Source organism: Nannobrachium achirus, assembly GCF_963921795.1.
Source record: "Nannobrachium achirus genome assembly, chromosome: 23".
Taxonomy (NCBI): Eukaryota; Metazoa; Chordata; class Actinopteri; order Myctophiformes; family Myctophidae; genus Nannobrachium; species Nannobrachium achirus.
This window is the reverse complement of record NC_137830.1, coordinates 18871152-18883658: the sequence shown is the minus strand read 5'-3', so window position 1 is coordinate 18883658 and position 12507 is coordinate 18871152. Positions and strand designations below refer to the sequence as shown.

General features: G+C 40.1%; 3 protein-coding genes across 5 annotated transcripts in view; 1 reads left to right on the top strand and 2 right to left on the bottom strand.

Annotated features, from left to right (window-relative positions):
• Positions 1 to 2121: 2121 nt before the first annotated feature.
• On the bottom strand, positions 2122 to 7094 carry tex12 (testis expressed 12). Of its 2 annotated transcripts, none has more exons than XM_080754591.1 (5): positions 6767 to 7094; positions 5388 to 5504; positions 4344 to 4452; positions 3752 to 3803; positions 2122 to 2439 (listed from the first exon to the last, which is right to left on the bottom strand). In XM_080754591.1, the coding sequence occupies exons 2-5, from the start codon at positions 5487 to 5489 to the stop codon at positions 2295 to 2297; spliced, it is 408 nt and encodes a 135-aa protein (XP_080610717.1). In that variant the 5' UTR covers positions 5490 to 5504; positions 6767 to 7094; the 3' UTR covers positions 2122 to 2294. The 2 variants fall into 2 exon arrangements, with proteins under 2 accessions (XP_080610717.1, XP_080610718.1); XM_080754592.1 differs by lacking the exon at positions 6767 to 7094 and adding an exon at positions 5730 to 5808.
• Positions 7095 to 7275: 181 nt separating this feature from the next.
• syce2 (synaptonemal complex central element protein 2) lies at positions 7276 to 9732 on the top strand. The gene is made up of 4 exons (XM_080754639.1): positions 7276 to 7726; positions 8264 to 8370; positions 8873 to 9014; positions 9428 to 9732. Exons 1-4 carry the CDS (start codon positions 7652 to 7654, stop codon positions 9602 to 9604), a joined length of 501 nt encoding a protein of 166 aa, XP_080610765.1. The 5' UTR covers positions 7276 to 7651; the 3' UTR covers positions 9605 to 9732.
• An 873-nt stretch (positions 9733 to 10605) lies between these two features.
• Positions 10606 to 12507, bottom strand: part of gnsa (glucosamine (N-acetyl)-6-sulfatase a) — a 75131-nt gene continuing 73229 nt past the window's right edge. For both annotated transcript variants that reach the window (XM_080754817.1, XM_080754818.1), the window contains one exon: positions 10606 to 11013. In XM_080754817.1, coding sequence (XP_080610943.1) covers positions 11004 to 11013 — 10 coding nt within the window. In that variant the 3' untranslated portion in view covers positions 10606 to 11003. The remainder of the gene's footprint in view (positions 11014 to 12507) is intronic.

Below are 12507 nucleotides of genomic sequence, written 5' to 3'. Positions count from 1 at the left end.
AGAAAGATAATGAAATAAATAAACTGGTAATAAAAAATACAAATAAAAGGGGGTGGGGGGCTACCTGGAGAGGTGTCACATTGGAGCTGAACAGAAATTACCTACTGTAGGTGGGGAGATAACAGCGGAGAGAGAATGAAACATGATCTATTTTAGTAGTAGGCCTACACAGTATCTCTCAAGTCATGTCATCAACATGGATCTGTCTAGTCTAGAACACACCACTACAACAGCCTTCTAAAGTTTGTGTATACGACGTGAGGGTCACTTATCTCCTATAGCCTCGCGTAGCCAGGCTTACTCATCTGCGAAGAGAAAAGCCTGGTGACAATATCAGGCAGAGACTGTTCAACTTCCGCCGTGAGAATTTCAATGGAAGACTACAACGCATGACGTAACTTCCGTTAAACCCATCTGAACCTGTCTTTGCACCCTCTCCTAATGCTACAGAGGAGGATGATGGTGTTATGTCCGTGGTCATCACTCCGAACAAGGTCTTACATTATGTTTACTTGTAAATTCACGCTTAGATTCATGGCATTTAGCTCAGTTCTTGAGCAACGTACGATAATCACAACTGTCTGCTGGATAAGCTTTGGTTCTAACTTAATGAGTATGCTAACGTTTTTCTCATCATTTGGCTTGTTGCAATTTTCAGGATGAAAGTACGTTCCTTCTGGTTTTGGATGCCAAGACATTCGAGGAGCTGGGCAGGGCTGAGGTACCAGTCAACATTCCATATGGATTCCATGGGACTTTCAATGCAGCTGTATAAATGTATGCAAAGAACAAAAAAGGCTGGAAAGGGTCTGAATGATGAAGCCAACACTGACTTCAAACTAATACTGCAGAGATGGTGGACAATTGGGGCCTCTTCTGGCCAGCTAGGCATCTAATCCCACCAAAGCCTTCTCTACAAAGTGTGGTCTGGGGACCCCCAGGGATCCTTGAGGGGGTCCAGAATTTGCTAGCATTGAAGTCAATTGATCCACTTTAACCAGCTATTTGCAAATTGCTCCCTCACAGCATTCCCATGCACTTCCTGTTTCAATAAAGAAAGACAATTTAGGGATTGGATTACAAAAAAACCCTATTGAATAGACCTTACAACAGGATGTATGTTCACAATGACTATAATGATGTTTTTAATCCATATCTAGTATTGATAACTATTATTGATACGATTTATGGTATGCTATGTTAAAAAGAAGAGCTACCGTAGCTCAGTCGCCTTGTGGTTAGAGTATCCGCCCTGTGCTCGTGAGGTTACGGTTTGATCCCCGGACGGGTCATACCAGAGACAAAAGAAATGGGACCCAATGCCTCCCTGCTTGGCACTCAGCAAGTCAGCATCAAGGTTTGCATTGGATTGTACATCAAGCTGCCTCACACAACAGAAACAGGAGGAGATGGGCCACATGGCTCGACAAGGCTTAAAGGTGATACACCATGCATTTAAAAAGTATTATGTCATATTGTTTATGTCCCAAAAAGGTTTTTCAAAAGGTTTGAGGCTAAATTACCACTCCTGAATAGAGATCCTCTCATTTTTGAATGGCTCTCAGAGCATTTTCAGCTGCAGTACCACCTTTGGCCTGAACTGCACCGACTTTGTGAGGATAGAAGGTGCTAGTGGGACCCCCCAAAAAAGGTTTTAAAATAGGAAAAGTGAAATGTCATGGTGTATCACCTTTAAGGCCTGTCCATACTTTGACCGAAACCGCCGTTTTCGGTCAAAAGGTCCTTTTCTACCATAAAATTATATCCCTCGGGACTTCTGAAAAGCATTTGACCGAACGAGAGTTTGGAAATTTGCACGTCGGAAAACACAACTCACCGAACATTTCGGTCGAAGTATGGAGAGGCCTTAACTTATACTTACTGTATGTGAGAAAGTGGAGGTGTTTATGTTGTTTGTAAATAAATACTGTATGTATATAGAATCATAGCATCATAAATGTAATTAAAGTTGTGTGAATCCCAAATCCGTTGACTGTATTTCATGTCTTCAAAACATTACATTACATTTCATTTGGTCTTAGGACGTAAGTGGTTTGAGTAAGTATTGAATATAGATTTTGTTTATTGGAAATAACTTTAATTGGTAATAATGACAGGAAACATTACCTTTTTCTGAAGAAACAAAGACTGAAGGATCTTACTAAATAACTTAAAGGTTTTGGAAGTATTTGCAAGAACACAATAACAAACATTCAATTGTTTTGGTAGATTAGTTACACAATATAAGACACTTGGCCATATGCAATGTTTGCTTTTCCAAGGAGGAAAACTATTTATCCAGTAAGCTTGTCAGAAATATGAGCCAGAGTGCGTCTGAGGTGATCTTTCTTCTCCTTCAGGTAGGATTCCAGGCGTTTGGCCTCCAACAGAATGCTCTCCAGCTCCCTCATCTGGGAGGCATCTGCTTCAATTCTATCACTGCAGGAGAGAAGTCCATAGAGAGAATTGACAAATATGAGCCATGAAACATATTAAAGTGGTAAATTAAGTCAGTTGTGGTGACAGAGTGAAGAGGAATAACCTGGCATATGACTGACGTAATAATTTTTTTCCTGCAGCTTACTAACATTTTTTATAGGACAATTCAATAATTCTTAAAAGCCCTCATTAAGCTAAAATACAAGTTTGAAATGCAGCACTTTTTCATCAAGGTTTTCATGCATATAAAAATATGTCTCAATGGCTATATTAGAATGTAAAACAATATATATATTTTAAATAAAACTAGAAACATTTCTCCTCGTAGCACAGGTCTCTCCTGCAAACTCCTGCAAACTTTGGAAGGCAATCTTAGGCAATCAGGATAGAATATGAAAATTCATAAATTCACATTTATGAGTTAATTTCATCAAGCATCCCACTAGCCAATCAAAGCGTGTCCTGCAAAGCTTAGCCAATTATGGGACCATGGCATAAAACAAACTTTGAGACGTACATTTTAACCCCCCCCCCCCCCCCCCCCCCCCATGCTGTTTGTGCCAGGATGTAGTAGCCATGCTTCATTTTACTTAAACCCAGTCATTTCTTAACGTGTTTTCCATTTGTTTTTTGACCAGACAGAGCCAGATGTTGGAGCTAATCTCCTGTTCCAGGAGCACAGCTCAAAAATTGGACAGAACCGTCTTGATCACACTATAGAGATAACATGTACCTATTTGGTTGATGTTTGGACAAATATGTACGAATACTATTTTAAAGGTGTTTTGCAAAAATCAACCTCCTGTGGCACAATTACATTATTTACATAATGTCCACCAAGTCAGGAAAAAACACTGAGTGAAAAGCAACTAGTATGTTTGCAACACGTTTATTCATTCTGCCCCATATTTAATGTAATACCCCCATTTATGCAATTTCACACTGGAATTTGGCGCAAGTAGGCTACCACCCAATGAAGTTACGTTTTACAGATCTGTTTACATTCTCTGTGCATGAAACCTGTGTTGTGATTGGTCGAAAAAGACAGACAATTTGCTTATTATATCATGTGTATTTGTGTGAAAATTGTTGATTTGTATACCTACAATATATACTGTAGATATACGCAACAGATTTTTTTGGCCTGATGCCACTAGAATAACAAAATCAGTAACAGTCAGTATCATGGCTGTGCACAACAAATTCCATGGCAATCCAACCAGTAGTTTGAGATCAGTGTTGTCGAGTGCTGCCCATTTTTGTGAATGAAGACTGATATATTTATACTGTATACAGTATGTAGTGTGTTTACCTTAAGACATCATCATATTTTGAAAACATGATGTTGAGCTCCTCATTTGCACCTGATACCAAAAGAAAAATCAATTAGGGGGACGCCTTCAACTTCACAGAATGGAAATTATTTGATCATCCAAATGGCATTAGCAGTGTAGTGAGAAGTGAACAGTTGCATTTAAGTCTACTACTAGCCTTGGGATTTGCCATGAGCTGGCAACGTAGATATACCGTACTACAATACACATGATAATGTACTACATAATATTGCTCCCATTTTCTCATGTTCTTGTGACCCATTGGGGTTCTAACCAACTTCTTTAGAGGCACTGGTCTAGATAGAAACATTATTGCTATCAATCAGCTTGTGACTGAATCACTGAAATAGCAATACAATTTGAAACATTTGGACCAGAGAGCTGACATGGCCTGTGGAGTTCTGTTTCATCAACATCATTTGTGCAATGGTCTAGTGCCAAAACATGTCATGACAATACTGTGTATTCGGATTAAGTAATAGCATAGTAATAGTAATAATGGAATATCCATTCTTAACCAGACCATAACATCTTGTAAGAGACTAATAAATGCACTTTAGGCATAGTTACCTGCAACTGTGGTCTCAAATAAAGTTGTTGGATCCACAGCCCGTTTCTTTTCTGGTGGAGAGCTGTCTTGCTGTGGAGGCTCATTACTGTACATTACTGTACTGTCCATCTAATAATGAGCAGAAGATTAGTTGTATTAGTGATCAACCTGATAAATGATTCTGAGACAATCTGCTCTAGCTGTTGACTGTGCCCACAAGGCCAATTAACAATCAAAACTAAAAAAATCTAGTTTCCCCATCTGCAGCCAGCCCTGTGAGTGTTTCTGACGAAGTTGAATACCTGAGGAAATGGTAAGACTGCTGTTAAAGCTCAATGTGTCCACTCTTATTATCATACCTGTGTTTTGTTCTTTGATTTATGTGGCGACTGGGATTACTGAAAATATCATTACACAATGACAAATGGCTAACTGCTCTAGTTTGGTTCTGATATAGCCTAAAGGGGTTTGATTTTAAATAGACTGCACAGTGCAACTAAATTGCATTAAGTTTCATTAAGTTTATGTATATTGTCGGACACCCCACAAATTCTAAATATCAGCTAACAGCCACTGTGCTGTCAAAATGTCTGTATCTGTATGAACATAGTATAATACATGCTAAGATATTCAACCATTTGCATTTTGGCCACACCATGTCCTTGTAAATAACATAATAGCTAAATTTCCACTTCCAATTGCACTTGATTGGATATATTTAGTATCCTGACCTGAACATTTATTTTCAGTTTACTAAAGTGCTTGAGATGAGGAGAACCATGTTACTGAACAAATACTATATGGCAATGATTAGGCCTACTATCAAAACATAGGGCTATTTAATAATGTAACACTTATTTTAACAAAAACTAAAAGCATAACTATTCTGCACCTTTAAACTTTTACTCATTTTGCTGGGGACCCCCTGGAACCCTCCCAAGGAGCATGGGGGTCCCCAAGCCCACTTTGAGAACCCCTGAATCACGGTAAAGTAGCAGAAATGAACAAGCTCCTATTTCTTTCTTTTTTATCCCAGAGTGGGACCCAGACTCATTTGTTCTTACCTCCAGTGTTCTTTTCTGTCGAGGACCTTTGCTGTTATTCAGTCCTGTGTTGTTTGCTGGTGGTAGAATCAGCTTTCCTGACTGTACTGTTGAGCCTTCCATTGTGTTCCAAAGTTACTGCAAATGAGAAATGTAGGATACGTCATTACTTATAATAGCCTTAGTAAACAATTAACACAACTAAACTAGTTGCCCAGTATTCACTTGTTAAGTTTAACCAGGTCCAGTCAGTGCTAATCAGCTGTATTCACTATAATTGCTTGTCAGCTGGCAAACTAACTCACAAACAGAAGGATATAATATTATTGACCTGCCTATCGGCACTGTACGTGGTACACTCACTCTGTGTTTAGACTAACTACAATGTTTTGTTATTATATTAGCAAAAGCTCCCCAATGACCAAAGTTAACTACTATGATGGTAGCAGAAAACTGACATTGACTAATTTACGTTAATCCCCGATGCTTCGTCGTACGACGGTGTCGCGCGCTGAAAATAGACGATCTACAAGCTCAAAAGGCCTCCCGATGCAATGCATTGTGAGCTTGTAGATTTGCTATATCCGGCGCGCGCCAGTAGGAAACAACACTGTTTGTTTGTTTATATGGCAATAGGCCTAACAATGACGAATATTGCGTTCATTATGAAGTTTTATAAGAACATGGAGAGGATAGTAACAACAGAAGACAAAAACAACCTGATTTTTAAAGGCTTTTACAAAACAAAACTAGTTGGTGGGTGAAAACCGAAAACACATGGCGAAAGGACCAAATGCGTTAAGGCGAATAGCAGACCTACAAGCTCACAGTGTGCCCTCTACATGCCGCTCTGTAGAGTCTACAGATCTGCTCAGCTTTGGGCGCGAGCGAATAGCAGACCTACAAGCTCACAGTCTACACTCTACAGCCGCTCTGTAGAGTCTACAGATCTGCTCAGCTTTGGGCGCGAGCGAATAGCAGACCTACAAGCTCACAGTGTGCACTCTACAGGCCGCTCTGTAGAGTCTACAGATCTGCTCAGCTTTGGGCGCGAGCGACACCGTCGTACAGCAAGCAAGCATCAATGTAAACATCTGTTAGTGTTGGAGAGCTTAGCTAACGTTACACCTGTCTGCTCCTCAAACCTGTTGATTTAGTTTTAAAGTAGGTAAATACAAGTGCGTTGATTTATAATGGAATTATTCTTCCCACCATACAGCATTAACATTTCTGACAACATTGAATGGGTGAACTGAAGCTTTTTGAAAGTACTACACTCAGCTGACGTTGACCTTAAGTTTGCTTTTGCTTCAAGCTAACTAGTAGGCTGTATTGCTTTGTTCCAGATGAAACATGTATAATTGTACTTTTCGTAGCCTCAGCTAAAATGTGTTAATTACCTGTCGCACTGCATGTTGATAAAATGGAACTGAATATTTCTGTTCTGTCAAACAGGTGCATCATCGCAGTAAGCCGTTTTTACCAGGATAAAGGCCTGTCCATACTATGACCGAAACCGCCGTTTTCGGTCAAAAGGTCCTTTTCAACTATAAAATGTAATTCCTCGAAAGTTCTGGAATGCTTTTTCTCCGAACAATAGTTCTGAAATTTGCACTACGAGATGTTGTCACTCGCCGAAATCATGTTCGGTGAAACGGCCAACGTGATTGGTCGGTTGGATCACGTGTGTGTCTCCCCCCCAAGCTACTGTACATTGGAAAGCCTGGTGACGCGAGGCTACTGTAGCCTACATTGCTTTTGTTTTTGCTTTGCGACCTGCGAAAACTACTATACTGTGTGTGTGTGTGTGTGTGTGTGTGTGTGTGTGTGTGTGTGTGTGTGTGTGTGTGTGTGTGTTTGTCGGACTGTCGGTGCATGCTCAATGAGCGGCGCGACACGACGCAGAAGGTCGTCAAAACGACTGGCAGACATTCTCATTATTTCAATGTTTCTCCTCGTCCATGCCCCTCATCCCCTGAACGAGAGTCTGATACAGGCCATCCTGGGGACTTGTCGTATTTAGCGGGCGGACATACCACCGACGGCTAGATGTGATCGCCTCCTCCTCCACCTCTGCCTCCTCTAACATTTCCTCCTACTCCATAACCTCCACAATACGTGCCACCGCTTCCAACTTCCAACGTGCCAACCGAACAGGAGCGAAGTATGAACATCCGACGCTTTTTTTTTCGGAAAAGATAAAAAATAAAAAAGTTTATTTTTCAACCGAAAAGTTCGGTTCTGTCGAAGTATGGAGATGCCTTAAGGCAAAACTTCCATAGAAAATGGACTTTTTTTCACCTTCCACTTCAACTCCTAGTAGTAGTAGGCCTACTCCTACTAGGCACGAAGATAACCAGGTAACATTAGTAGGCCAGTTAGTTACCAGGCTCAAATATTTAACCACAAAGCAGATATATGATATAGATCAGTGGTTCTCAAACCTTTTCAAATCAAGGACCCCCAAATTGACACATATTATCCACGCACCCCCATTTGAAAAGATAAGCCAGGGACCCCCATAAGAAAAGATTTTTACGGCTCCAGCACTGTGATTTTCAACCATTTTAATTTCAAGGACCCCCAGTTTAATGGCATTTCTATCTTGACACCCCAATTTATACTGTAAAATAAATGTTAATTTAATCAATGTAAATCTTTGGTTCTAGTTTACAAATAGAACCAAATTGACCCGTGCCTACGGATACATTTTGTTCAATTTGCACACTCTTAGAGTTACATACCCATAAGGGTCCAATTGGTTCTTAACTATCATTTAGCTGGGGACCTCCTGGAACTCCCTCAATGACCCCTGGGGGCCCCCGGACCCCACTTTGAGAACCAATGATATTGATGCATTGTTCTGGTTCATTTAATTTATTCTGTCTTCTTTTCAGGCACACACACTGGCAACACAGGATGGGAGTCTGTGCACCGAGCAAGATTTTTCAAGTCAGCGATTTTCATGCATGAGCATGCCAGACACTCAAGACCAGCATATGAGGTATAGGTAATTTCTCATCCATTAACTTTAGCTGTTCTCAATAGAGCACTGTTTGCCAGGCAAACAATGTATATGTTATACATTGCATATACAGTAGGGGGCAACATGTGGTGGGTACTGCATATACATGTAGTCCTGTTTGTAATATGTTAATTATGATGTTGACACTGACACACATAGACTGGGCGAGTTGGGTTGAAGTGCTTCTGAATGATCAGTTCTCTTACTCATCATGAAACAAAATTTGTCATCATTCTGTTTCATGAAATCCATTACATAATGTTTACATTATGTAGATAAATGTATACTATGTCATTCAAATGGTCAGACTTCATTGAGAGGATAGCCCCTTGAGATGGAGCATCATTTTAGAGGGGTCCTATACACATAAGTAAACATTGCATACAATACAAATACACACAAGTAAAGCATTCCATAAAATACACACACGTACAGGTACAGTTAGCTTTGCTTGCTCACCATCTCCCACCCACACCCCCAGCCCACTGAGCCCAGCAAGTGATTGCAGTTCCAAGATAGATAACATCCACCGCAAAATGGAGAACCTGGTTCATGAGATCAACGAGAGCCGCACCAGTGAACTGAAGATGATGGATAGCTTTAAGGACATGATTGTGGTGAAGGTGACATCATCTTTCTTTTGTTGATTTGAATGACCATTGTTTCCATGATATTACCCAGTATTGCCATATTGGCATACATTATTACATAATGCACCAATTCCCATTTTATGTATATTATTGAATCCTTAATTCGTATGGTTGAACCATATTTTTTTTTATTTGCTTGAAAATAGATCAAGTCGAGATGCAGAGGTCCAATGCATCACAAACTACCACCCTCTACAGCTGCATTCATACTATTTAGACAGTGCTCACATGCATATAGCTATTGGATTAAGAATTCATGTGCCTTGCACTATATGCTATATGTTTAGTGGTTACTGCAGTGATGGCATTGCACTGAAACTGTAAACTGCCATTTAAATATAGACATTAAATACTGTAAGCAAACTTTTCAACCCGTCTCTACTCAGGTGACAGATATGTGCCAGGAGAGGACGGAACGCATGTATGCAGTGTATGAGGCGAACAGCCATGACATGGCAGTCAAACTGCAGGAGCTGTCAGAGGTGCTGGAGAGCTGCAGTAAGCTCAATGAAGAGCTCCAGGAGGCCTGCCAGGCCCTGGCAAGTCTCAGAAAAGGGCCTTGACCTGGTCCAGACACCCAAACAGCCAGAACAGTAACAGATATATGTTTTTATATGTTTCTGTGTTGTGAAATGCACATTACCTGTTTGAACGTTTGAATTCTCCTCTCTCGCTCTCTGTGGCGTTATCATTGCACAGCAGTAATTCCTGTTTGCCTGTATACAATGTTGTATTGTATACACGACCCCTTACTGATCTTATATACTGAATGTTCTTTTTTTTTTTTTTTTTTTTTTTAATTTTTATGTTTAAGGCATACGTTTGGCCTCTGTCTTATGCACAATTCAAACAAATTAAAGTTTGCATTAATGTACTGAAGTGTGGTACTTATTAAAAAGAAATGTACTCCAACTTGTAAGAACACACTATGGTCACCACTGCAAAAAGAATAGTCCCAGGCTCTCCCACAAGTATCAGGAGGAGGAATGTGAATATAATCAAAGAGCCTTCATTGTGAATAAAAAAGAATGCAAAGTTGAATCCTACACTGCACACGATGGTCACAGATGGAATAAACAACACAACATTAAAGTTTGTATTCACATGCAAGTGCAGTACTTAATTATAAGAAAGAATAAAACTCCAAAATGTAAAAACACACCAATTAGGTGATTTTTTTCTCTGACATTTAGACGTCATGTGTGTAAGTTGCAGACACGAGACATCGCTGCTACTTACAGCCTTATGCCCTGCCATATTCTATATACTTGTACAGTATATGTGTGTGTGTGTGTGTGTGTGTGCGTGTGTGTGTGTGTGACTAATTGTACACTTCCTCTTCAGGAATACTCCAGTAACCAGCATCATAAAGGCAAAAGCTGAAAGTGGATAAACTAAGTTGATTTCATTTGTGATACAGTTGAATTTTATTGACCCACACATAACCATATACAGTATCTCAGCTGCATTCACTTCAATCTTTCACATCCATTAATCTACAGTACAAAGAACTACATTGTTATGTATTAAATCAATACAACTTTCTCAATCATAATGCCACACTTTTAAAATGCACCTTGTTTTACCCTTGACTCAGATGATGTTTCAGTTATAACACTACAAAATGTATATCACACTTGGACTCGTTGCCTTGTTAGATTGACCCCTCTTTAACATAAATAGAGGACACCACATTTAAGGATGACACCTCCAACAGCAGCTTGAAAATGCACAACTCCTTAAATCTACTGAGGTATTGTTTATATAAATACGCCTATAAAAATGACCTTAAATATGTCTGTACTGAAATAAGTACATATCCCAGGTAACGTTTTCCCAACCAGGTCATGTATTACACCCATTGTATCAAGTCCATTTCCATAAGAGGAGATTGGAAGGATTTACTTTAGCGTGAAAGACTGCAGTCCAGTGATGGCTCTTCCCAGAATCAAGGCATGAATGTCATGAGTTCCTATGGAAATAAGGCAAACAATGATCAGTTACATTTGAGTATATAGATACAGAAATTATGAATGTAAACATGCTTTATTAAAACTTAAAGCTATCATCTTTTTTCTCAAGCAGCAAGTATCAGCCTTCAATATTTTGAGCACTGCTGACCCCTGGTGGATCTTGTACTATATATACATTGGTATATATGATGTGGTTTGATTAAGAACTTTACAGACACAATTGACTTGAAATTATATACAGTACATTAATCCAGGGGTCTTCAACAGGGGGTCCAGGACCCTAGGGGGTCCTCACAGTTACTACAGGGAGGTCTCTAAATCTTTGTGTGACTTTTTGGTATTTTTACTTTAACCACTTGAACCCACGCATATTCTGGAGGGAACATGAGACGAAAATAGCAGATCAACAAGCTCAGACCAAGACGGGGACCCCCAGGGGTCCTTGGGGGCTTAATTCGATGGGGTCCCCAGCTAAATTGTAGTTTGGAAATAAATGGACCCTTAAAACGTCTGTAACTCGAGAGAGTGTACGAATGTACCCTTACAGGTCCACTTTCCATTCATACACATACACTAATTGTCCGTGACCTAAACCTGTGAGAAGCACTCTACTACAGTATAATCTCAAAATAGAGAATCTACTCCCAGTCCCCCACCGTATAGAATGCTTTTATAGGCCTACATGTTGGGAGTGATTCATAATGTTTCTCTCCATATCTAAGAAGAGACCTTGAGCTCCTATATAGAGCTTGTTTATCTTTATGTTTTGTATAGGCAATTTTTTTCCTAGTTTTTTTTTTCCTTCTTCTTTAAAGTTTTTTAATTAAATGTGCTCATACAAGGAGTGCAGGTGCATCATCGCAGTAAGCCGTTTTTTACCAGGATAAGGCAAAACTTCCATAGAAAATGGACTTTTTTCACCTTCCACTTCAACTCCTAGTAGTAGTAGGGGTGTCAGGCATATTCGCCTATAACTTATTCGCCTTAACGCATTTGGTCCTTTCGCCTGGCACTTTCGCCGTGGAGGAGAGTGTTTTCAGCCACCTTGTCTGGCCAATTCGCCGCCGTTGAAGAGCCATTTCGCCTATGCTATCAGACTGTCCAGTGTCCATGTTTGAATCTCTCTCTCTCTCTCTCTCTCGCTCTCTCTCTCTCTCTCTCTCTCTCTCTCTCTCTGTGCTCTTTTGTGTGAGGGACGCTGCTCGCATTTATGCGCACAGCTGCAGGAATGCATTTAAATTAACAAGCGCATGTCATCTCTGATCGAATCGCCGCACCAATTGTCAAATATTAGAGGCAGAAATTGTGAAAATAGCTGATCTACATGCTCACATTGCAAGGTGTTGTATCTGATCTGGCAAATGAGCCAAATCAGATATCGGCATATATGTGTTCTTGAGGTAATTGGTTATCCCCCAAAATCACAGAGGCTCATTTGACCTTTTGGATAGCCAACGGAAATAAGTCGGTGTATCCGAAAACGCAGTTACAGC

Coding starts and splice junctions, on each gene's coding strand:
- tex12 (XM_080754591.1), bottom strand. CDS start 5,489: ATGGAAGGCTCAACAGTACAGTCAGGAAAGCTGATTCTACCACCAGCA. Junction 4,453..5,387: donor GACAGAAAAGAACACTGGAG/GTAAGAACAAAT, acceptor GCTCATTATTAG/ATGGACAGTACAGTAATGTA. Junction 2,440..3,751: donor AAATATGATGATGTCTTAAG/GTAAACACACTA, acceptor TCTCTCCTGCAG/TGATAGAATTGAAGCAGATG.
- syce2 (XM_080754639.1), top strand. CDS start 7,652: ATGGACTTTTTTTCACCTTCCACTTCAACTCCTAGTAGTAGTAGGCCT. Junction 8,371..8,872: donor ACTCAAGACCAGCATATGAG/GTATAGGTAATT, acceptor CCACACCCCCAG/CCCACTGAGCCCAGCAAGTG. Junction 9,015..9,427: donor AGGACATGATTGTGGTGAAG/GTGACATCATCT, acceptor GTCTCTACTCAG/GTGACAGATATGTGCCAGGA.